The sequence below is a fragment of the Toxotes jaculatrix genome, chromosome 8 (genome assembly GCF_017976425.1).
Source record: "Toxotes jaculatrix isolate fToxJac2 chromosome 8, fToxJac2.pri, whole genome shotgun sequence".
NCBI classification, from domain to species: Eukaryota; Metazoa; Chordata; class Actinopteri; family Toxotidae; genus Toxotes; species Toxotes jaculatrix.
In genome coordinates, this window is record NC_054401.1 from 11,704,520 (window position 1) to 11,729,239 (window position 24,720).

The following is a 24,720-nucleotide window of genomic DNA, read 5'->3' on the forward strand; positions in this document are numbered from 1 at the left end:
ATTTAGAAACAATAAAACTCTTTAAGTTAAATTGATCTACATGCATTGTCATAATTACAGAATATTAACCGGTTTTACTGCATTGTTTGTTTTTGGCACATTTCAGGGAACACAATTTCCTCATACATTTCCCTTTGACAAAGGGAGTCAGACATAACTGGCTTTCTTCCCATTAGTGTTACGGTTAAAGTGAGGATCATCTCCCCACCTTTCTTTAAAAGTTCAGTCGGCTTCAGTGGAAAAGATCATAGGTGGAGGCAATAATACATAGATAGTTGAAAAATACCAGACAAATGTGACTTAAACAACCTGCGTGGTCGACAAAGAGAAAAGCAAACAACAACAACAAAAAAAAAACATTTGAGTGGAATGATTGGGATTTCACAGGAACACATTCACATTAAATAAATACTGCACATGCCGCCATTCCCACGGTTTTGAACAACACATATGACTACTGTGCTGCGGACAGCTATCAAAACAGCTACACAATGCAGATGGGTAGCGTTATTGTTTTGGCAGCAGGGCTGTGCTTCTCTGGAATTAGAGATAATGTTTACTGCATGTTTGATAACAGAAGTGTGAACCTGAATGAGTTACTCAGTAACACCTACAGGAGCTGGTTAAGCACCTAATGGCTATTATCACTGTGCTGCCAAATCTGATGACAAGGTCTGTGTGTGTCAAGTATCCAACCTTAAATCACACTGCCAGTCTGATTGCAGCTTTTTCAGATCTCAAACATGTGTTCTGTGCCCAGGCAGACATTTTGACTTGTCACAGAGGAAAAACCACAGGCTTAGTTAATAATATCAACAGCTTCTTCCCATTTCAGTTTACCGGTTCCAAATTTTCAAAGTGCACATTCTTACTCTAGTCAATCAATTGCTCATTTATACTTTATTTGGTTTCCTGGCGCATACGTTTCTAATTTGTGCAACACCTTAGGAGGTACAATGTCTTCTTAACACATCTTCCATAGCGCATAGAGTTGTGGGCAAAGCCATATACACAACACTACATGTGACCTACTGTATGATGTGTTAACATGTCATTCACTGAACCTGCAGCGGCCATGACTGAGCATCATTGTTGTTGTTTTGCTTTTATTTGCTCGTATCTCTTGTTGCAGAATTGTTTTTGTTCAACACGACTGCGCTACGCACCACACAGAGCAGAAATCAATCGGCTGGTCTGTTGATACAAGAGGACAGCGTTCCTGTTCACAGACACATTCATGTGATCGTTTGTTCACACCAATCTGGATGAACATTTTATGCTTCTTCTTCTGCAAAAATGGACTAAATGCTGACCTGTGTGATGATGATAGCAACAAGTGCTTCAAAGAGAAAAAACAAGCGATACAACAGTGAATGATTGTGGTGTTTGTCTGTGAGCTGTAACTTGTTTAGCCAAGTGTGATGTTTTACAAAATGAAAGCTGGATTTTAAATGTACCTGTGATAAATATTGCACAGGTCAGATATCAGCTGAGCTGGTGTGAGGTCAGTAAAACTGTTTTTGGACACATTGACAAGATGTTCACACACGCCTGGTCAGGTCTCTACTTTCTATATACAACAATGAAGTCAAAAATATCGCAGCATTGTAAGAGAGGCAGGAAAATGCTAAACCACACCTACAGATTAAAGACAAACGAACAAGGTCTGTTTGTTGAAGCTCTAAATGTGTGATCAGGATTATGCTGTGAGATGCAGGCAGGACAGGCCCTGTAGCTGATCCTGTGGGTAGTGATGGATAGTTTGCTGCTGCCAGGAGCACCACAGGGTGAGGCACGTCAAGAATGTCAGCTGAGATCGGGGTGAAAAACAGGTTCAAGGAAACTTCTACAGAACTGCAAGTTGTTTGTGAAACAAAATCTGATATGAGAAGATAAGCCCACATAGAAAAACTGACAACTGTTGATCCAACTAATCTTTTCGCTGCCAAATCTCTTCACAATATCTCCTTACAGTAATGGGAATGAATCCATGCCTTTGTATGTTATGCCAAAACATTTTTTATGACTTCAGGCATTTGTTTTTTCTACATCTAAGAGAGGGATGAAAGTCAGCACCCTGGGGTGGCGGTAGTGGGGCCACTACCGCCAACTCCTTGGGGTATTTATGTGTTTACATCCTCTTTGTCACTTTGGCATTCATAAGAAGACCCTGTCACCACAGCAGGGTCAGTACCTCAGAAGTCTACAAGTCTCTTGCTTATATTGGCAATCTCACTTTATCTCCCATGGTGCTATTGTATGACTGATCTACAAAAGACCTGAAAAAAAGCTCCTTTCCTCTCCCGATTGTCGGGAATTGAACTTTTAAATCTTTACTTGGAACATATTTTGTTGTTGGCATGTGGTCACATCTTCAGTGTTTGCTGTAGAACCAGATGTAGTGTCTGTGATACTACACCTTCCCATCCAGTTTACCTAAACCTGTACAGCACCGCCATGGTGTGTATAGCGCCTGTTTTGTTGAGGCTATAAATGATGAGAGAACATACTTTCCATGGGTGGGACCGGGTTTCCATACGATTCCAGCTTTCCAGGCACAACTTTAAACCTGAGAGCTGATTCGCCAATCGCTGGGTGTGTTGTTTTGAAATTATGGCGTGTTTGCCGTTGCATGTTGTTGCTGTCATTCAGACCTATCGTAGGTGTAAAAACATTTCCATGTGCCTCCAGGTGTTTCATATCAGGAAATACAAGCTTTTTAGGCCTGAGGACAGTCATTCACACATGATGACAAAGGTGTTTTATTGATGTTCTGCAATAATTTAGATTCAACATTTAGAAAGATAAGGAGTGGAGCACAGAATGTCATAATTTTAACACGTCAGTGCCATACCTGTCCTGAAACTCCTCCAAAGGTGCTGTAACCTCTAAATTCACAGAAGAAATTCCAAGGACATGGCCTCAGTGGTAGGCGGGACTATGATGATAATAAAAGGAGTGGAAAAGATGGAGAAATTAGCGTTCTTTGTGCTAAAATAGAGTATGTGACCTCAGTCATAGTGTCATCATTGGTTTCCAGAAAGCATCATTATTGTATAAGCGCATGCACCGTGCTGACTCTGTGTCACACGAGAGGATTTTTTAACCCTTGACCATTCATTACCACACAACCAAAACATGACCTTTATCTGCCTTTTCCTGTTATTAGGTCAGCGTTATGTGCTGTTGTTCATGTCATCAGATGGATCACTAACCTCTGAGTGGCCCCTCTCAGAAAAAAAGAAATGAAATTTTTAGATTTTTTTGAATTTCTAAGTTCCTTTTTTTTTTAACTGCCAACACAGTGTTGTTTATGTTCCTCAGGCAAATTATTGAAATTTCCATGTACTACTAAATTGTTTTTCTGTAATGGTTCTCCTTGTTGTATTATTCTACAAGCCATGGCTGACTTTTCAAACACAAGAATCTTTAATATTTCCTAACTGCTCCAACACAGACACACTTTTAAGATTCTTGTGGCTCTGAAAACCAGTGAAATGCAGTCTTGGGATTTCTTTTGGCCCTTACACACTTACATGCTGGAGATGGCTCAATCCACCCAACAGATGAGGAGACCACTAAAGTCACATCAGAAGTGAGAGACAGAGTGTGAATGGTTGTGAAATGACTCACTCCATGTTCTCAGACGTGGATGTATGTAAACACACAGACCTCTCAGAACCGTCTGATCTCTGGATCAGTGTGTCTGAGTGCGTGCAGTCATCTGTGTGATGTAAACACATAATTATGGCTCATATCATGGAGCAGTATGTGGGGCACATGATGACACACTGTGGTAAGGTTTAGGTGTGTTTGTTAGTGTTTTTGTGCATGTGGGAGAGCTTCATTCCAAATGATAAATCAACCATTACAAAAATAACACCCACTCTGATATGAAAGTTACGTGGACATGATTTCATGGCAGTAAATAGTTATCTGAAAATATTTACTTCTTAAAATCCCCAGATTTCTGGGTCTGCTTGTATCGTTTCTTCTCCAAATTCTTCTTGTTTAAATTCACTTAGCGTCAGCGCTTGTATGCCACCGCGAGCTGTTGTTTACTCCTCAACAGTCATTAATACCATTAAAGTCTTTATCCAATTTCAGGTCTGTGCCGGCCTGGATCAGCTGCTGCTGGTATCAGCCCAATGCCAGCAGACGAACATTCACTCTATTACTTCTGCACTGTCATTTGGTTCCTGCTGTGTGTGTCAACTCTGTGACCTCTGTTGTTCACATTGTGTAACATTAGTGCCAGAATGATTCAAAACATAAATATCCATGTCAGTGATTGATTTTGCATGTTTGCGACATACTTTTTATTGCAGTGAATAATTTGCCAAGCACATTACAAAGTTTTATTTTTCTGAATGTGTTTTTGTCTACATTTTTCATTTGGTTTCTATTCATTTTCAAATGTTTCTTTTTTTTTAAATCAACTCAAATAGCCCCTTAAAGCAAATTGGTAATTTGTGATTTTTCAGCGATATAAATAAAATAGACTTGACTTCACAGACTTTATCATTCTTTTGTGGTAACATAGCTGTAAATACAGACTGAACTAAAAAGCCTGTGCTGTATTAACCACACCACGATAAGGAAGCTTTGACAAAAACCAAATGCAGTATGATGTTTGTTCACTGTGGTGGATTACTTATCTTGAGCAACGGCCAAGTATTTGCAAATGAATTTGAATATTGAATGGAAATATACAAATCTATAGATATATTTAAATTCTGCTGAGAAAACTATATTAAAAAATAACTTCCCCATCTATGAAATCACCCTTAAACAGAGCCTCAAATCACTGAATTTAATACCTTGCTTTCCATTGCCTTGTAATAGTAGGAGACGGCTCTTAAACAGCTTCAGTCAATGGTTTAACTTTTTTCAATTAATAATTTATTGGTAAACTGAGCAGCGCACTCACTCGCCAACATTTAGCTGAAGTCGTCCATCCATAATCCAACTAGGGATGGTCACATTGACTTTTTTTCATGCCTACATCTAATTACACCCAGAGCAGTTTGTTTCCCCAAACCTAAACGCATACCATTATAATGTGATAATCGTGATGTAAAGTTTCTGCAGGTATTTTGTTCCAGAGGCAGTTGTACTGGAGCAGGCAGGTATCTCCAACAGCCTCCGGAACCCCTCCCCTCACAGCTATTCCCTGTTTCCCCAGTTCCCTATTTGGCCGTTTCGGTCGGTTTGTAGGCGGGTTGCTTGGTTTTCGTTGCACACTCCCACAGTGACGTGATGAGAGAAGTTAACACAATGTGCTGAGAGGGAGGGAGGAGGGAGGAGGGAGCAGGCACAGGAATACATACACCGGTCTGTGCACCGCGTCTGGAGACTGATAACAGCAAGGAGCTGCTACTGTGGACGAACAGGAGCGAGACGCTGGGAAGCTGTAAAGGAGGAAGTGTGACATAGTTAGAGTTTGTTTGTTTGTTTATTTATTTATTTATTTATTTGCCTGTCTGTTTGTTTGTCTGAGGGCTATTTATTACATTTCAATCAAAGATGAACGGAACGACGAGAAGTCTGTGCACAGTTGAGGACATCAGAAACCAAGAATATGGAGTAAGTTTCTCGATATTGTTCACTTCTTACTTTCGTCTATTCAATTAGAAGTTGGCCTCCGTGTATTTATGTGTACATTTTGAACCATTTAATCAATCACAGGTGGTAAAGACATTCTTCAGTCCTAATTTTTGGATCTGTTGGTCGGTTTTGTTTTGTTTTGTTTTTTTTGTTTTTTTCAGTTAAAATAAGTTTCATTTCTCTTTTTTCTTTCCATGACTGCTCGGTTTTGTGGACTGTGTTTAAAGGCCCTGTGTGATTTTGTGATTCTGTCACAGATCTTAAGGCTGAGTTTTCTTCATCTGCTCTAAGTGGTGTATTTACTGTTAAGTCTCTGGCTCTCTGTAGTAATTAAAGTATTAGCCCCCCCATGTCCCAACACACACACACACATAAAGACAGCAGCTCAGAATTAGTCCAAATAACATCTGTGCCTGTCACAGGTGCCTTCAGCCCACTTCATTTATGGGCTTACAGTTGCAGTTTTGACAGACAGCTACAGGACCTGTAAAAGCTTTGCCTGGGCAGTATGCGCACCACCTGTGCATGTAAAGTGTTGCTAAACAGGATTAAACACAACACATGCTCGATTTACAGGGAGTGCTTTGCTGCTGGATGCTTAAAGATGAGTGCGCAGCAGCTGCCTATGTCACGTACAGTACAACGGCTTTACCCCCAGTCTGCGGCAGAAATGGCTTAATCATTCACCTCGCCTGAAAACTGTTAACCTGCACTGTCATTTATGAGGTTGCAGAGCAACATGACACTTTCACCTTATCAGCAGCCTCCCACTGAGCTCAGTACCTCTCGGCAGCAGACCAGTCCACTGAACTCATATCAGGTCATGGTCTTTAATGGAGGGTTCTACAGAAAACACTATCAGCTATGTTTGTGTTTGATAAAATATCACTGAGTGAGAGCAGTCCGAGCAGAATTTGAGAACGAGATTATACAATTGTGTCACTGGTCCAGACGTAAATATCACTTTCTGTTGTGTAACAGTACAACTGCCAGAAAGGTCAGAGCGTACAAAGGTACAAAGGAGCGTACAACTGTTTAATTGTGTTGAGGAATGTGTCGTGGAGCAATTTGCAAAGTTCCATGTTTGTTCAGCTTTTGTTTAATCTGTCATACATTACATTTTAACATGCAACTGATAGCACATTTGCATCAGCTGCAAACAGAACATCTTTGTCAACGTCAAAACCAACAGTAAAGTAGTCACGCACCTACACTATTTACATATCTGGTACGGTTATTCTGGGTCGTCTAAATAAAGCAGACGAGGTATTTAACCTGTATATGTAACATTACCATAATGGCTGTACAGAATTGAAAGGTTTTTAATAAAAACAACGCCCTTACAGTTTATCAGTTCTGTAACGCTACATGTGGGGAAGGAATGCGCCTGATGTAGCAGAGAGAGGCCTTCAGTGTCTCCTCCCTAAAAGCCCAGAATATTGAGAAGATTGTTTCTTTTTAGATAATGCCACGGTTATCCCTGACTGAACACATTCCCTCTGTCTTTCCTCGTTCTCAGTCACTATCTCAGTCAGGAGTGTCTGACCTCACTGGCTGTGAATTGGCCAGACATGACATATAAATGCATCTATGTAGAGGAACAACAGGAGCAAGCTGGAGCACTCCTGGTTCACAAAAACCAAAGACATTATTACTGACACTAAGATGATTGTAGGAATCATAATGTTCTCTATCACTGTGGAGTCTGCCCTGATGGCAGCTCTCACCCTATGACTCAGATTCATGTTCCTGGATGAGCTGTTTACCTTCATGGTCCACCTGTTCATGTTCTCATGGCAATATACACGCAATCCACGCAACACCTTTACAGTTTACTTAACCTTTAGCTTAATCCTTTAGTTTATACTGACTGTTGAGTGACTGAAGTTCCAGGCCTCAGTCAGTCAGACAATAATAGCCTTAACTTACCTGGGAAATAGAGTTCAACTGAGTGAGCTGATCTATGCTAAAGGATTGAATCCCTGTAGAGAACGTACTTAAACCACTTATTTTTACTATCAGTTAACGCTGATTATTATCTTTGTTACTTGATTAATACTTTATACAATGTCAGAAAATGCCCAACACAATTTCCCAGAGCCCAAAGCCACCTCTTCGTAGTGCAAAAACTATAATTTAATGTCATATACATGGACTGAATGTAAAGAAAAACAGAAAATCCTCACATCTGAGAAGCTAGAATTTACAAAGGTTTTTTTGCGCAGATATTTCCTCATATAAGTCACAACTTTGTGAAGTTTTCTTTGGGTATAGTTCCTGTTCAGCTGCTTCTGTTAAAGACAACTTTAAACACGGATGTGCTTTGGAGTTTGTCACTTACAGTATGTTTATTTTCCTTATTCTTTACATGAGTAAGACACTGAAACTCAGGTATCGTAGGGGCGTTGTTATTGAATCTGATTCTACACCTTCAGTCGAAGTTGTTGGCGTTGTCGACTCACACCTGTCGTCCCAGGGCCTCACAGGCTGAGATTTATAACGCAGTTGGACAAAAGACAAAAGTGACATCTGTGCAGCAGGTATGGGAAAGCAGTGAATAAGAGAGAGAGAGAGAAAGACGGAGTGATTTAATGGATGTTGAAGTTTGCACATATGCTCTCTTGAAGGGTTTTTTGTGGAATGCAGGCACTACACCTGGAAGCACAAGAGGTGGCCTTGACACCTGCTGCTTCCTGAGTTGACAATTCTGAGCAGTTATATATGAGGCAGTTTTTTAAAGTCACACAGCTCAGAGGGACATTTTTTCTTGTCCCAAATCCAGCAGCTCTGGCTGTTTATCAGTGACATTCTCAGGAAAGTAGTCACCCCTTAGTTAATTGAACGCAGATGATTTACAGGCCTCCTGATGCCAAAGTCCAAAAACAAAAGCATCTTCATACCCTCTAAGCCTTTCAGCCTGGCCATACCCCGTGATCATTTGTGCCCATTGTCGGTGCACCCAGTAGCGTGGATACACTGTGTGTGTGCGCTAAGTTTCAAGTTTCTGCCCTGTGATAAAGGTAGTGTGTACTTTGAGTTACTGTGTGTGTGTGTTGTTTTTCTTTTTCCTGCCAGTGGCAGTGTAGGTGTGCATGCATGCATCACTGTCCATGAGCACATCCAACTGATCCCTTTGTCTGTGTTCCCAGGAAGTCTAGTATTACTGGTATACATGGCATTATTTGTATGTGTGTGTGTGTGTGTGTGTGTGTGTGTGTGTGTGTGTGTGTGCGTGAGTGAATATAAAAGAGACAGACAGAGAGACTAGCCGGTAAACAGTCGATTGCAGAGCGAGGATTAGCAGAGTCTTTGTTTGGTTGTCTATGCAGGGCCAGAGAAGTTGTATAATGATGGATTCCTTCTTAACAAACCTCTCACTGTTCCCCTTTTCTCTCCCCCTCCTCTCTTTTCTTCCCCTAATCGCTTTGCCCTATGAGGGCTTTCAGGTGCCTGTAATCTGAGAGGAAAGCATGTTGAACAAGGAGGGGAATTTTTTTGCTTTCATTTCTCTGACTTCTGTTTGTCGTAGTTGGACCCCCACCCCAACTATTAGGTTGTTTCCTCTGCTTTAAATATTCACCGCTCTTTATCATGGCATTATGCAGCTCAGCCCAGTCCATTTCCCCTGTCTGGAGCTAAAACTCAAAATATACAGATTAAAAAATGAAAACTTGAACACCAAAAGCTCTAGAACAGCTACCAAATGGACCTCGAGGTGAGGCTGTTTTGTCGAGTGCCACGACAGTGTTTTTGACAGTCTGAACAGGAGATGCAAGGTTTTGTGCAGCAGGTTGTTAAGAAAACAAAGAAATAAAGTAGGACTGTACAAAAGGCTAAGTAGGGACAAACAAATGAGACACACACACCCACTCAAACTCACGTCATGGCCTTGTAGAGAAATGCTTGCAGGCACTATATTGTGATCAGGATAACAGCAGAATAAGTCAAATTCTTCACATTACTCTGTTATCGTCCACCAGACTTATTACTTATTAACAAATTAGGTCGATGTAATATATTACCAGTTAATGACGTGTGTGTGCACAGTTTACAGTGTTTAACCACAGTAGAGCATTGCAGCCATTTCTTCTTTGCCTGTTTCACGTCTGAGAGGTGACATTTATTAAATACCAGGAGGACACAGTGAATACACGGGAGAATAAACAGAACAATTTGTGTTGGCTGGAATGAGTTATATAATGCTTTTGACCTCCTCCCTCACATCCGCATACTTATCCTTGCACACACACACGCACACTCACTGGGTGTCACTTAAAAGGGGGTTCCCTGTGCTGGAAGACTCACACCCACTCACATCCCACTCGAGACTTTTCCTGTTAAAGCAGCTCCCCTCCTGTGTCTTAAAGAAAAAAGTTTGAAGGTTTGTGTGTTTTGCTTTTTCAAGTGTTCGCCGAGTGCTGCATCTGTGCATTGTTTTGTCTCAGACTTACTCCTCCCTATTATATTGTCCGCATGCCAGATTGTTTATGGCTACTGTGAGGTTTTGTTTCCATGGAAATGTTCTGTCTTGCTTGACATTACATTTTCTGCCCACTTTCCCAGAAATCCAGCCACTGCTTCCAATTGGCTGCGAACGTCTGGAGAGTTTCCGCCTAAGTCCCTCTGACGTCCATAGCACACATTTTAAATAAAACAATCTGTCTCTGTGCAGCTGTGAAAAACTTTTACTTTCCATCTGACGCTTGTACCCCTCGCTCTTTCTGGCTGCTGCCCCCTCTCTCTCTCTCCTTCTCTGTTTCACGCAGTGAGTATGACTCAGTCTCTCCTCCTCTTTTTTTTTCCTCTCTCCTCTTCAAAATAGTCCTCAATCAGTCTCTCCATCACATAACGGTCTCTTTGTGGATTCACTTCATCTTCTCTGTTCTTCGTTGCCTGTTTCAGGAGGGGTGCAGGCGACTGCGGCTCACACTCCACGACCAGAGCCAGGCAGCTCGGAGCACGGAGCAGCACAGGGACAAGGTAAGAACTTCCTACTCCTGATAACTTACAGAGCGAAGAAATGACCTGGATTGCAGAATAGTAGGAGATAGAGGAGTCTTAGAGAGGGACATTAAATAAGATTTACCAGTGTAGTTTAAATACATGATTTGGATATTTGAGGGCAAAGTATGTGGTTTAAGATAATATGCTATTATATTTACTATTTGCTATTATATTTCTTATATTGACATTTCATCTGTAATGGAGACACTGTTATTTATTTGAAGACATGAGAGAATAATTTGCAGTTTATTTGATGAGAAAAAAAAACTGTAGCACTATTTTCTTTAGAGATGTAGGTGCTGTCATTCACATATTTGGATCTGGAACTTCTGACAGTTAATCTTGTCGGTGATTGCGAGGAATTAGCTCAGAGCTACTGTACATTCACACATCTGTCACGCCCCATTCCTACACACAAACTGTACAGAGATGCCAACCACTTGTAAACATGCCACAGCTGCCATTAGTTTTTCATTAGTGTGGTTCCCACAAACTCAAAACCTCTCAAGACAACCATTGTTCTACCAAAACCAGCGCCAAAGTTACATAAAAAAAGAGACCACCAGAGCTGCCGAGTTGCATAACATCTCCCCTCCTTCTTCTGCATGTCCCTCCCTCACTCTCTCTGCTTATGGTTTTGACCAAGTCTGTTTACCACTTCCAAAGAAGCACCAGATGTTTATGGGTTAGTCTTCACAGTGATTATGGCTAAATGTTTCTGCCCACTGATTATAGAGGCTGACATTCATATGCACACACACACACAGGAATATTTTGTTGAGGACGCAACTGAGAGAAGCCATTTATTCAGTTTTGCAAGTTATTAGTTTAATTGCATCATTCATGTCAGACATTCCCACCAGATGTTTCATAATGGTTATTAAAGCATGTACTTCTGGCAGTTCTTTCAAAATGCTGTGTTGCAATATTGATCACAGCTCCTGTCCAGGTGTTAGGAAAGCACAATGAAGCCACTCATGTTCACATTTGCTTAGGATATTTGGAAATGTATCACACCCATCCACCAATGCTCACACAACACAGCCCATACCACGTTGTTAACTCACTAGTCTCCGATCTCCAGCCAGTCGGACGAGCGTTTGCACTGGTGCAGCCGGCCAGCGACAGGACAGTTTTGACCCCTGAACCGGTCAAGTCTACAGAGGAGCAGGTCGAAGTTATCAAGGCAAGTGGGAAAAATCGGCTGTTATATTTACAAGAAATACATTTTGTAGGACTATGTTTGTTGTGCGGCTATGTTGGTGTTTAACATCCATGGTCTCTCCCTGTTCCAGGTGTATTTAGAGGCCCGCAGACAAGAGCAGCAGAAACACCAGCAGAGCCTGAAGATGTTGTCAGACGAAGTTTCACAGATACAGGAGGTCAGTCTCTGGATAAACTCTAACTGACTATCTCAGTAATGCACACACTAACACTAACATTTGCCAACCCTGTCTCCTGGATTATGTAAGAATTTGCATGTTTACATCATGTAAATTCCTCCTCGCTTTCATGCCTGTGTGTGTCTCTTCCGCCCTTGTTTTCTCTGTGTTGACAATTAAAGTCTTGTGTTGATCATTTGATAGAGCCCAAAACACACGCATGTTGAAATATTATTTGATAATATGTCAGTAACTCACTATAATGTCTGTGTTTTGCTCAGGTGAGGTATTGCCTGAAGACACTAAGGGAGCAGATGGCGGCCAAAAACAAGGTAGGTCTTTTTTTAGGCTGCTTAGATGTGGCTTTACCATTGTTAAGCTTACATCCTGTGTGCTTGATGGCATTTCCTCCACCTCTCTCATCTCCATCTTTCACTCTTTCCTTGCTCACTTCCTCCTTTCCTCTCACCAGGCGCACACAAACGGGTGGAAAGTCAGCGTTCCCTTCAGAAAGAGCGCCTCGTCTGCCCCCAAGGGAGGAGTTAAAGCTGACGGACAGGTGAGCGGCCTCTCACGTGAATCACCTCTATGCAAGGTTGTATATATAGAATATGTGTAGAAGCAATGGAACAATGGAGCAATTCACATGTCAAATCTCACGTATCATAGCCGCAGTCCGCTGTGTGAGTTGTTCTCTGGACAATGTGTGCCAAAGAGGCACACAGATAGGAGGAGGTGTAAGGTTAAACAGAGAGATGTATTATAGGGTAAAAGAGAGGATTAAAATGACATTGACAAAATGATAGCACCCCGGGGTATATGAAAAATGTGCGAGAGAGCTGTTCTAGCACACACTGTTCCCCCGCCTCTATGTCTTATTGTGCTCAGGCCCTCCTCATTGTTCCCAGCATTCCACAGATGCTTCATCCTTTAATAGTTTTGTTGCTTTCTCTGAGCCATGCACTTTTAGAAGCCACTAATGTTTGCATGTCAGCAATGTTTTGTGCGAGCACAACAAAACTTGACACCACTGTGTTTGGTTGAATTGTTTTTGCACCAATTATAGCATTTATCTGTGACTCACGCTCTGGCTTATTCACAGATGTGTTGCTGAAATAGGAGGGAAAACACTAGTCATGATCCAACTGCTCTAGTGACGCACACGGTCACGCCTGTTTTCTTTATGACAGCCAAACCCACTGAACTTGAACAAAATAAAACAAGATTAATGTGACATCATCATAAAAGGATCTTTCTAGCTCTTTATTTATCATTTTGCTAAATACTTCATTCTTTGTCTATTAGGAAGCAGATGATGAAGCGGAGAGAACCAAGCTGAGGGAAGTCAGTAAGCGTTTATATGCACAGCTGCAGGAAGCTGAGAAGAAACACCAAGAGGAGAAGGAGAGGCTGCAAGTAAGATATACACACATACAGCACGTTTTTACATTCATCATTCATCATTACAATTCATACATGCTGTATTTTGGTTGCACCAAATTCATATTTAACAAACTAAATTCCCTGCCTCCTTCTGTAGACTGAAGGCAGCAGGCTGAGGGAGCGTCTGAGTGAACAGGAGGAGAAGTTGAAGAGCACAGAAGAAGCCAGCGAGAGGAAAGACAAGCGCATCGAAGAGCTCCAGAGGTTGTTGGGAGGGATGGAGCAGGAGAGCGCCACCTTGCGGGAGGCAATCCGCGACCGTGAGGAGGAACTCCGCGAGCTGCGCAAGATCAGAGAGGAGGGCCAGAAAGGCGACCAGAGGTCAGCTAATACACATACACACACAAATTCACTTTATCAATCATTGGCAATTAAATTGCCACTACTGTGCTATAAGGTAAATGTCTGTGTGGTTTTTTTTAGGGCTGAACAGTTGGAGAAGGAGGTGGCTATTCTAAAAGAAAAGATCCACCATCTGGATGACATGCTGAAAAGCCAACAGAGGAAAGTCAGACACATGATTGAACAGGTGAGGCGCACATGTGTGAGATTCTGTAAAGCAAACACATTGTCTCCATGTTCATATTTGTGCAGGATTCACTCACTGTTTGATCGTGTGTTTGCTCGTCTTTAGCTCCAGAACTCTCGCATGGTGATCCAGGAGAGAGACCGCGTGATCAAAGAGCTGGAGGAGAAAGTGGCGTTCTTGGAAGCTGAGGTGAGAACGGCTTATGGTCTTTATTGTTGTGGAATTTCACTTGGAATTTAGAATGAAGGGTCAGATGGCAATAGGAGAAAGGAAATCCTCCTCAAGGATCCTCCTCTGCCTGATCTCTGCAGAGGAAGAGGGATGTACAAAGGAAATAGATGCAACAACTTTCTGTTTGTTGTATGTATTTATTTTACTCTTACTGGTATTATGTTAACTGACCTCTGACCACTCCTGTGTGTGCAGAACCGAGAGATGCGTGACCAGATGGACTACTTCCTGGGAGGACAAAGGTCAAATTCCTACCTTTCATCAGAGCGTAATCCCCAGATTGTCTACAGGTAACTTATTTTACCCTTACTTTTCAGATTTTTCAGGTCTCAGGCCTCAAACAAAGCATTCCACCACACATAGAAGCTCACTTAGATTTACTCTAGTTGTACATTTGCACACGTTTCTTTATTATTGTTTTTGTGCTTTTATCAGGATACAAATAACATTTTTTTTTGTTCTATTGTTGCCACAGTAAACCAATCAAGCTGTCCACTTCATCTAACAAACCACTCCCTTTCATCAAAGTCATTGAGATCAAGTCATGAAGCGACTGTGCAGAAGAACAACACAGTTCCGAAGTGAAGGGCTCAAAACCACCAAACTTTTTCAGTGCAGACTGAAACCAAACAGCAGCTCTACTACCACATCTGATCATGCCAATATTTTGAATGTCAGGCCTGAGCTTCCTACATCAACACTTCCACTAACCACAAAGACTCTTGAAGGAAACTGTGTGGTATTTGGCAGGACACATACACTGGGGTCTGTTGTGTGCTTTGTGCATGTGCATAGTGAATGAGTGTGTGCATGTCAGCTTTAATATAGATACATCAAGTGTACTGATACACCTGATATGTTTTCGAAGTTTAACCTATAATACATCATACTGTATGCTAGTGTTCCCTAGTCCTGCCCTCTTTTGATCACTTTTTTGACCTTTGAGTTTATGGCATCCTTGTTGTTGTATCAAAACACAACTGTTGTGCAAAGGGCAGGATGACATACTTTTCGCCAATATGGGTAATGACATTAAGTCCATATAGAGTAATGTAGCAGCAATATACTGTAGCTAACTAAGCTGTCATGGCAGATCAGTTTCACGTAAAAATCATTAACCTGATGATCTGACTCCTGTGTCCTTGTACTCATTAGTCACTCATACATGACTCTGTTCACTTGAGTGAATGGTATGATGCTTTTGACATGTAAATACTGACATATATAAGCACAGCACCCTGCGTTTAAAAATGTATTTAAAAAAAAAAGACATTTTTAAATAACGATATGGTTTTTAAGCCTCCAACAACAATATGGCACTTAATGAAACTGTGAGGAAGCAGAAGAAAAAAAAAAGATGTTTGGCAGCATTGCTACTTTAGAAGTGTCATTGTTCTCAATAGTTCTTATAAAGCATTTCAGTTCCCTGCCATTGTGTATGCATTCACCTTGTTTTGTACATAATGAATGTGATTTGATGTTTTAATTTCTGCCTAACGACTTTCTCCTTTGTATTTATTTATTTTAAATAAAAACCTCTAGACAGATTGTTTGATAGAGGAGATTTTACGTGAAGGACATTCTAATCTATTATCTGTGCGTGTGGTCAATAAATTACTGAAAATTAATACAATGCTTCATTTCACTTGCTGGAATCAAACCTGTGAATTACTATGAAGGAGCGCCTTCTGCTGGACATTATTCACACAACAAATTACTATAATATGTGTTGACAGTGTGAAAGAACATTGTGCAGCAATTTGACTGTATGTCACTGTTTTATTTGGATGGCAAATTGTATAGTAAGCACCACAGAAAAAAAAAATTATTCTTGCATTAGAATGCACTGGGGACCCTGATTACCAATTGGTTTGCTTTGTCATGTTAATCACGTGGCAGGTTGAATGTGTTCAGAGATTAGATAGCTCTATATAGTTTTTCTTTGCAGAGTATGTTGGTTTGTTGCGGTTGTTTGGTGTTTTGAGAGTCAGTAGTGTTGATAGCGTGTTTTTTGGAGAATCAGTGTAGATAGAGCAATAGATATATACTATATAAATTAGATAGATACCCAAATCTGTATCAAGTAGCCAAGCATTTTCTGTGTACCCCAGCCTCATCTGTGCCGTGTGAACGTTTATTTTCCAAGGCTGGGGAAATAGTTTGTAAAAGAAGAAATCAATTGAGTCTTAATCAAAACTCATAAACAGTTACACAAGCACACCCACTGCCCTCTTTACCCACGTATACATAAACCTCTTTACTAATGAAGCCCAAAACATAGCATGATATAATCTGTATTTGCACCAGTACCATGTGAAAATTACATCAGTCTGTATTTGTAGAACACATCTCATGAACGTACCAGCACCATTTCAATGTTTCACAACACAAAATATACGTGAAGATTATGTAGAGTTACAATCAGCCATGCCAAATAACAAACATGGTTTTCTACTATTATTATTGTTGTTGTTGTTGTCGTTGTTGTTAATAATAACAATAACAATAACAATAATAATAATAATAACAATAATCACGTTTGCCATCTGGAGACTGAACACCCAGTATTCAACATCTTTTAAGCTATGGACTATTTAGATTTGTTTTAGGATAGCTTACAATTCATAACAGAAAATATCAGGCCAAGTATATCACTGTTTCCTAAAACAATCAGACGTGTCAAATAATAAAGCCTATGTATTTAATATATATATTTAATATATGTATTTTACTGTGTCAGCTTGACACCATACAAACGTAGTGTAGTCGACCAAGAATGTGCATGGCGAATCAAATCCCAAACGATCTATGAACCAATAAATGAAACATCTTGGTTGCACTTCATTTGCTTGAACACTAGATGTCCTACTTGAGCACTGTGACATGGAAACCTCGGGTAATGAAGCCTTTGTTTGAATTAGGTATCGAAGCTTCGATCAGCCATCACTAGCTGTAAGGCTTCAAAATATGACAAAAAACATATTTTAGTAAGACCTCAAAATGTCATAAAACATGTCATACGGCCGTAAGGCGTCAAAATATGTAAAAAAAAAAAATAATAATAAATCATATTTTAGTAAGACCTCAAAATGTCATAAACGTCATAGTATAGTTTGCTTGTGGATTGTGTATTTTGGCTTCGGACTGTTTTGTGTATTCTGACATCTGACTTTGGATCACGTATATCGGACTATCTGCTGACACTCTCGGTGATCACTGCCTGGTTTGAGACACTGATTTTGGAACACGGACTGAACTACGGTGCTAGTTGGCTAGTTGGGAAACTAGCTAGCGGGTGGCTAAGGCTAACAGCTGACAGTGGGAGCGACCTCTGAACTCTTGGCAACATGCCTCCAAAGATGGCACTCACAGCCGAGGAAGGCGACGAGATCAAGAGGTCGCTGGATTTTATGTCAGAGGAAATATCTGCTGTTAAACTGCAGCAGAAAGCCATCTTAGACCTGGTTGAGGAAGTGAAAGCTCTCCGAATCCACAACGCCGAAAAAAAGACCTGGCGTCAGGCGTACCTGGAGAGCAGAGTGGGCTGAGCTGGAGCAGTACAGCAGAATGAACGATGTGATCGTAACTGGGCTCCGAATCAAGCCCCGGACACACGCGGTGAATGTGGGCGATGGCGGGTAGCCCAATGAGCAAGATGTCGGCTCCCCGGAGCAACAGGTGCTTGCTTTCCTAGAGTCCAAGGGGATTGAGGTGAGTGCTGACAACATCGAAGCATGTCACTCTCTGCCCCGGAAAAATGACAGCACTTCAACCATCATCATCATCATGCGATTTATAAACAGAAAGTACACAAACGCTCTGTTAAAACAAGGGAGGAAGCTGAAAGGATCCAACGTTTTCGTTAACGAGCATCTGACTAAACGAAACGCCGAAATCGCCAGGAAAGCCCCGCTTACTAAGAAAACAAGGCAAAATCCAGAGCACATGGACCACGAACTGTAAAATATTCATTAAACTAAACGGAACACCGGAGCAAGCCAAGGTTATGGTCATCAGGAACAGTGAGGATCTGGACAAATACTCAGAATAAGGTATGCCGACCATAAACCACAAATTTATCTTATTTGCTGACGATACAAACATTTTGGGTTCTGGTGAGAATTTACAGCAACTTTTGGACACTATCGCTGCAGAAATTGGTAAAATAAAAATATGGTTAGACAAGAATAAGTTATCACTAAATCTGAACAAAACAAAATTTATGATATTTGGCTGCAGTAGAATAGACATGGGGGCACAGGTGCAGATAGAGGGGGTAAATATAGAAAGAGTCCATGAGACTAAATTCCTTGGAGTGATAGTAGATGAAAATATTTGCTGGAAACCACATATTAAGCACATTTACACAAAATTATCCAGAAGCATCTCAGTTCTGGCCAAAGCTAAGCATTTTCTGGATAACAAGTCACTCCACATTCTGTTTTGTACACTGGTTTTACCTTGTCTAAATTACTGTTCAGAGGTCTGGGGAAACACTTATAAAGGTTCACTGAAACCACTTTATATACTGCAGAAAAGAGCCATTCGAATAGTTCACAATGTAGGATTTCGTGAACATACTAATTCATTGTTTTTGACATCTAAATTATTCAAACTGTATGACATCATTGAAGTCCAAACAGCACTGTTCATGTACAGAGCCAGAAACAACTTATTACCAAGGAATTTACAGATAATGTTTTATGATAGAGAAGGTGGGTACAATTTGAGAGATAAACTAAATTTCAAAATTCGCAGTATTCGAACAACTATGAAAAGATTTACCATATCAAGCAGTGGAGTAAAACTGTGGAACAAACTGGATGTGGAACTTAAACAATGTTCAAATTTTAGGGCTGTGTACAGGTGGGCATGTATAGGTGTGTATATGCACTGTAGGTAGGTGTAGGTGGTATGGATGTATGTAGATATACTGTACAAACATACACAAATTGATTACACTGCATATTGCATGCAAGTAACGGTATGTGTATGTATGTGCACAGGGGCATATCAGTTTGAATAAGCATTGTGCTTCCCACTGCTCCTTCTCGATCGCACTTTTCTTCTTTTCTCTTCTTTTTCTGTATGTTTTTTGTTTTTCTTGTCCTTCTGTTCTTTTTGTTTGTGTCATTTTTTCTTTCTTTTGTTCTTCCTGTTGGTGAGGAACTTTTATTACTTTTTGGTCATGAATCACTGTATTTTGCATATTTATTTTGGAATATATTTTATTTTATTTTGGGTTATTGCAACTGCTGATTGAGAAAAATGAATAAACTAACTAAACTAAACTAAACTAAACTAAACTAAACTATAATAAGGCGTCAAAATATGCCAAAAAAAGGGATTTTTTAGTAACACCTCAAAATGTCGTAAAAACGTCATAGTATAGTAAGGCATCAAAATATGCCAAAAAAAAAAATCATATTTTAGTAAGACCTCAAAATGTCATAAAACATGTCATACGGCCGTAAGGTGTCAAAATATGCCAAAAAATGTGATTTTTTTGTAAGACCTCAAAATGTCATAAAAAAACGACATAGTATAGTGAGGCATCAAAATTTGCCAAATGGTTAGGAAAAATCACGTGATTTATGACGTATGAACCACTTTACTGCTTCATTCAGAATCGAAACCCTGTCATTGGTTTAGTTGTCTTGCAACAATGTAGCATGGGTTCGATTCAGAGCTGCGTTTTATTTAGAGCTGCGTCTTATTTAGCTCCTGAGTTAGACATTTGGAATGAGATCACATTTACATTTCATCTGGGGACTGAACACCCAGTATTCAGCATCTTTTAAGCTATGGACAATTTAGATTTGTTTTAGGATAGCTTACGATTCATAACAGAAAATATCAGGCCAAGTATATCGCTGTTTCCTACAACAATCAGACATGTCAAATAATATGTATTTTATTGTGTCAGCTTGAAACCATACAAACATGTAGTGTAGTCGAACAAGAATGTGCATGGCGAATCAAATCCCAAACAGTCCATGAACCAATAAATGACACATCTTGATTGCACTTCATTTTATTGACCACTAGATGTCCTACTCGAGCACTGTGTTATTGAAGCCTCAGGTAATGAACCCATTGTTTGAATCAGGTGTCAAAGCTTCAACAAGGCCGTGATCAGCCATCACTAGCTACTGCTGCTGCAACGTAACCACGCCCTAATTTATGTAAGAATTTTAAGCCTAAATAACACTAAAACGGTTGTGGTACAAAAAAAATCCCCCCAATGGAGAATTGCTCACTTCTGGAGCCAGCCCTCAGCGGCAGCCAAGGACCTGCAGCTTTTTGAACGCAGAAGTGATCCTCACTGCTGAAACCTACAACTCCCCCTTGGAATTACTATGAAGGAGCGCCCTCTTCTGGACACTATTCACACAACAAATTACTATAATAATATGTATTGACAGTATGAAAGAACACTATGCAGCACTTTGGCTGTATGTCACTGTTTTATTTGGATGGCAAATTGTATAGTAAGCACCACAGAAAAAAAATATTCTGGCATTAGAATGCCTCACTGGGAACCCTGATTACCAAATGAAACAAACATAGCTTGCTGGCAGCAACAAGCAGGAAACAATTAACAGCCTACGCCAGATGCAGTACTTTTCATTCAGAATACATTAATGCACTGGAACACTGTTAAATTACATTGCACTGAGAGAAATAATTAAGTTAAAAGAGAACTTAAAGAGCAAAATCAATCAAATGTATGGCTTCTGTAAAACATTTAAGGCTTAAAAAAAAGGCAGTCAAATTCACAGTAGCATTTGAACAGTAGAGACATACATAAATGTAAACAGGAGTGACATAAACAGTGTGTTATTCTCAGTGTGAGGCAACCATTAACACTAGTAGTAACAATAGTAACTATCAGCATGTTCAACAAGTCTGCATAGGCCTTTACATTGTGCAATAAATTCTGATTGTCTTATGCCATTGCATAGCCACATAGCACTGGTTTTGTTTTGGTCAAATCAACCGTATTTACTATAGTCACTTTTGTGAATATTTCAACCCAAATATAGCACTGATACATGCAGTAATACAAGATATATGCTTAAGCTACACTTAAGTAAAGAGCACTGTAGTCTGATATGCACTATACTGTAAACCAGGCAATGTGTGTTAGTGTATGAAGGCAGTGTTTTTGTCACTTGACAGTAACCCCGTCGCCGCCCACAGGCACTTTAATCACTGGCAGCACAACCTTGTTCTTGACCTTTCTTTGGATGGGCGTCATAGATTTTCAGAGCGTACTGTCCAGAGTGTTGTAGTTGTCTTTAAAGTTCTTCAGCTCCAGGAAGTGTCTGGGCCTCTTGCTACGCTGCTGCACTGTAGATATGAGGTAGGTGGTTTGGGTGGGGGAGGAGGAGGAGCTCGCAGGATCTGTGGTACTGGTCAGGTCTTTGGCTGCAGACTGGTGGTGCTGGCTTGGAGTGCTGCTGCTGCTGTTGTGAGACTTCACGCTGAAATGACGAAGGGAGAAAGAGATTGTTCCGACTGTATACTTAACATTCCACATTGGGATTATACAGCGTTCCTCTGTAAGAGACCACTGCGGGGCAAGGTTGTGTTTACTCACACAGAGGCCAGTTCAGTTAGAGCTTCCTGGTATTTTATAAACTCTGCTTCACCAAAAGTCTACAAAGAAAGACAGGGGTCAAAGAAAGCAGATCAGAAAAGATATGATTTACCAGATCCAGAAAACAATACTCACACAGGGTGTGTACCCTTCAAAAAAGTAGATTTACATTTTTATGCATCCTCCCATCTCTCAACCACAGTGTAGTAAAAACGCTTAATCATTCTAATCAAAAGGATATAAACATTAATATTTGCAACAGGTCAGAATAGTTTTTAGTTAATAGTTCTGAACTATTTAGAACTATGCAATGACCCAAATGATTTCAGTTAATATTCTTTAATACTCATATGTATATGACTTTGTCAAAGTCTTTAAATGTAATTTAATTATTATTAAATTTTCCACAGTACCACATAGCATCAGAATATCATCCTAATGTGTGTGCTGAGATGATAAATGATAATACTGAATTTCTGTGGTACACAAAGACACTGACCTCTGCCCCGTGGCGGGCTTTATTGTACCCATCCAGCACTATGTCAATGAGGGAGCTTTGGCTGTCTCGGAACATGCAGTGGGAATTTCGTAGCTGCAGAAGCCAGGTCCGAAATCTCTTCCCCGTCACAGCGGTGGATGTCCCACCCAGTTCACAGAAAGGGAGATCTTTTAATACAAAGTACAGGTGGTACTGTAACAGTGGAGAGGGATTCAACTGCGGTCATGGCAAAGCAAAAGCAAGCAGTGACAGGAAAGCTTACCAGTGTCTCTGATGGCATCCAGTGCTCTCATCCTGTACAGGTAGTCATAGGAATCTGCAACACACACACACACACAAACTCATTTGTGCACTGGTATAAAAACAACTCATGTGGAAAGCTTCAAGACTGGGGAATATATTTGTGCGACTCTAACCAGTGTGTTCTCCCTGCTTTAGCCGGTCATCATCTGGGGATAGCAGACGAGGCTCAAAGTGGATTTTCTGGACCTGGCACAGTTTGGCTTCAATTTCTTGTCTCAGCTCCTACAGCAAAGATACAATATTTCTCTACATACACAAGAAAAACCAACCTATAAAAATTATATTTAAATAGAAGAACACTGCACAAGATTACTTTAGGTGCATTGTGGCCAAGGGGAACGTGTGGTCCTCTTCGAGACTTCATGGCAAACCTCATAATTTGTCTTTTGACAAAGATAAACAGCAAAACAAACACCTAGAGGAGAGTCAGGATTTAGATAATACTCAGTTTATATATATATATTATTTAATATATTTTTTTTATATTTTATTTAAGTGAACAGGATGCAAACCACATAAACACAAGAAATTAACAAATAAATAGGAAAACTTAAAAAAATAATAATATTGAGGTAACAAAGCACAAGCGACTGTTTAATTGCATTATTAGAAATGAAAAACATCTTCCTTTTAAAGAACGTTAAAACTAGGCGTAACTTTGTTATATTAACGCAGGACTTTACGTATACGTATTGTTATGCAGAGTATAACTTAACACTTCAGTAATTCCTTCATTCATACAAGGCAACATGATGCCCGTGCCTGTATTTTACAGTTTACTATTTCTATTTGAAATAATAGGTTTTGAATGCTAAAACTGAGCCAGACCAGCTGTAAAATACTACGACTGGGTTAAATCACTCTTTGTTTAGCTTACAGTCGTACGGTTTTTGAGGTCTTTCACTCACGTTTGTTGTTGTCGGGAGTTCAAACTTGCTAAATTTAGTCATTACAACATCAGAACAAAGTCGTAAAAGTGAAAAACAAAGGGGAAAAGACTCACCAGACTTCCGTAGGCCATCACAAGCACCACATTGATGCTTGAGAGCAGAGAATCGTTCCGCATTATGAAACTGTGCCTTTTCACTAAACTATCGTTGACGCTAAATGACAGATAAAAGTGCGTCCAACAGTTGACCTTTGTAAACCACACGATTACATTTAGGTAAACACATGAAGCCAACGTTAAACGAAAGACACAACAGAGGGAAGTTAAGTAAAGTGTTCTCTGTTGTTACATGTCGCTGCTGCCTGGTTTGTTGACTTCCGCGATGGTCACGTGACCGGTACGGACAGGGTGACGTCGGGTCCGACGTTCCTCTGGCCTAAGCTGCCCTCTGCCGCTGAAAGTGACTTCACAACGACACAACAAACAAACAAAACAAACAAACAAAGCATTCATGATAAAGAAACACCACACTGACAGAAAATAAAAGCCAGTGAATCCTGTAATTTCCAGCAGTGGGGGTTCTACATTGAATTACTCCCTGAGCAAGACGCGCACCCCCCCACCCAGAAAAAAAAGAATATCTGAAAATCAGTAGTTTTGCATAATCCATGAAGACAAAAACAATAATTTTTCATATGAAAACTTTTAATTTTTTTTTTTAATGAACAGTGAAAAACATGCTTGTGCCTGTGAACAATTAATTAAACATTTCCTCTAACACTCCTTAAAACCCTGAGCCCTTCTCTTCTTTGTGACCGTCCCAACAAGTTGTTTTTCTTCAGCCACTTTTGCTTTTTCTTGCTTCCTCTAATCCAGAGGTGTCCAAACTGTTCCACAAAGGGCCGTGTGGCTGCAGGTTTTTGTTGCAACCAAGCAGCAGCACACCAGACTTGACTCATTTAATCAACTGAACTCAGTCTTCAGGCAGTTGATTGGTCAAACTGTGTGCTCTTGATTGGTTGGAACAAAAACCTGCAGCCACACCGGCCCTTTGTGGAACAGTTTGGACACCTCTGCTCTAATCTGTTCTTCACTGCTTGTCTGGAGACCCAGAGGTGAACTGTCCCCTGCGCCCCCTCCTCTTTCCCCTCCTTACACAGCTTCTGAGCAGGGCACCCTCTCAGCAAGCAAGGGCGCCTGCAGCTGCAGGGGGCGCCAATTTGCCAATTT

General features: G+C 40.5%; 2 protein-coding genes across 4 annotated transcripts; one reads left to right on the plus strand and one right to left on the minus strand.

Moving 5' to 3' along the window:
- The first annotated feature begins 5,324 nt into the window (after window positions 1-5,324).
- tuft1a (tuftelin 1a) lies at window positions 5,325-15,743 on the plus strand. 2 transcript variants are annotated; one of them, XM_041045448.1, is made up of 12 exons: window positions 5,325-5,586; window positions 10,510-10,587; window positions 11,696-11,797; window positions 11,907-11,993; window positions 12,275-12,325; window positions 12,466-12,552; window positions 13,299-13,409; window positions 13,534-13,757; window positions 13,860-13,965; window positions 14,071-14,154; window positions 14,392-14,486; window positions 14,672-15,743. In XM_041045448.1, the coding sequence occupies exons 1-12, from the start codon at window positions 5,527-5,529 to the stop codon at window positions 14,742-14,744; spliced, it is 1,158 nt and encodes a 385-aa protein (XP_040901382.1). In that variant the 5' UTR covers window positions 5,325-5,526; the 3' UTR covers window positions 14,745-15,743. The 2 variants fall into 2 exon arrangements, with proteins under 2 accessions (XP_040901382.1, XP_040901383.1); XM_041045449.1 differs by lacking the exon at window positions 5,325-5,586 and adding an exon at window positions 10,311-10,372.
- Window positions 15,744-20,650: 4,907 nt separating this feature from the next.
- On the minus strand, window positions 20,651-23,864 carry c8h1orf43 (chromosome 8 C1orf43 homolog). Of its 2 annotated transcripts, XM_041045453.1 has the most exons (7): window positions 23,605-23,864; window positions 22,915-23,016; window positions 22,715-22,823; window positions 22,561-22,614; window positions 22,299-22,465; window positions 21,800-21,858; window positions 20,651-21,683 (listed from the first exon to the last, which is right to left on the minus strand). In XM_041045453.1, the coding sequence occupies exons 1-7, from the start codon at window positions 23,665-23,667 to the stop codon at window positions 21,464-21,466; spliced, it is 774 nt and encodes a 257-aa protein (XP_040901387.1). In that variant the 5' UTR covers window positions 23,668-23,864; the 3' UTR covers window positions 20,651-21,463. The 2 variants fall into 2 exon arrangements, with proteins under 2 accessions (XP_040901387.1, XP_040901388.1); XM_041045454.1 differs by lacking the exon at window positions 22,915-23,016.
- Window positions 23,865-24,720: the final 856 nt, after the last annotated feature.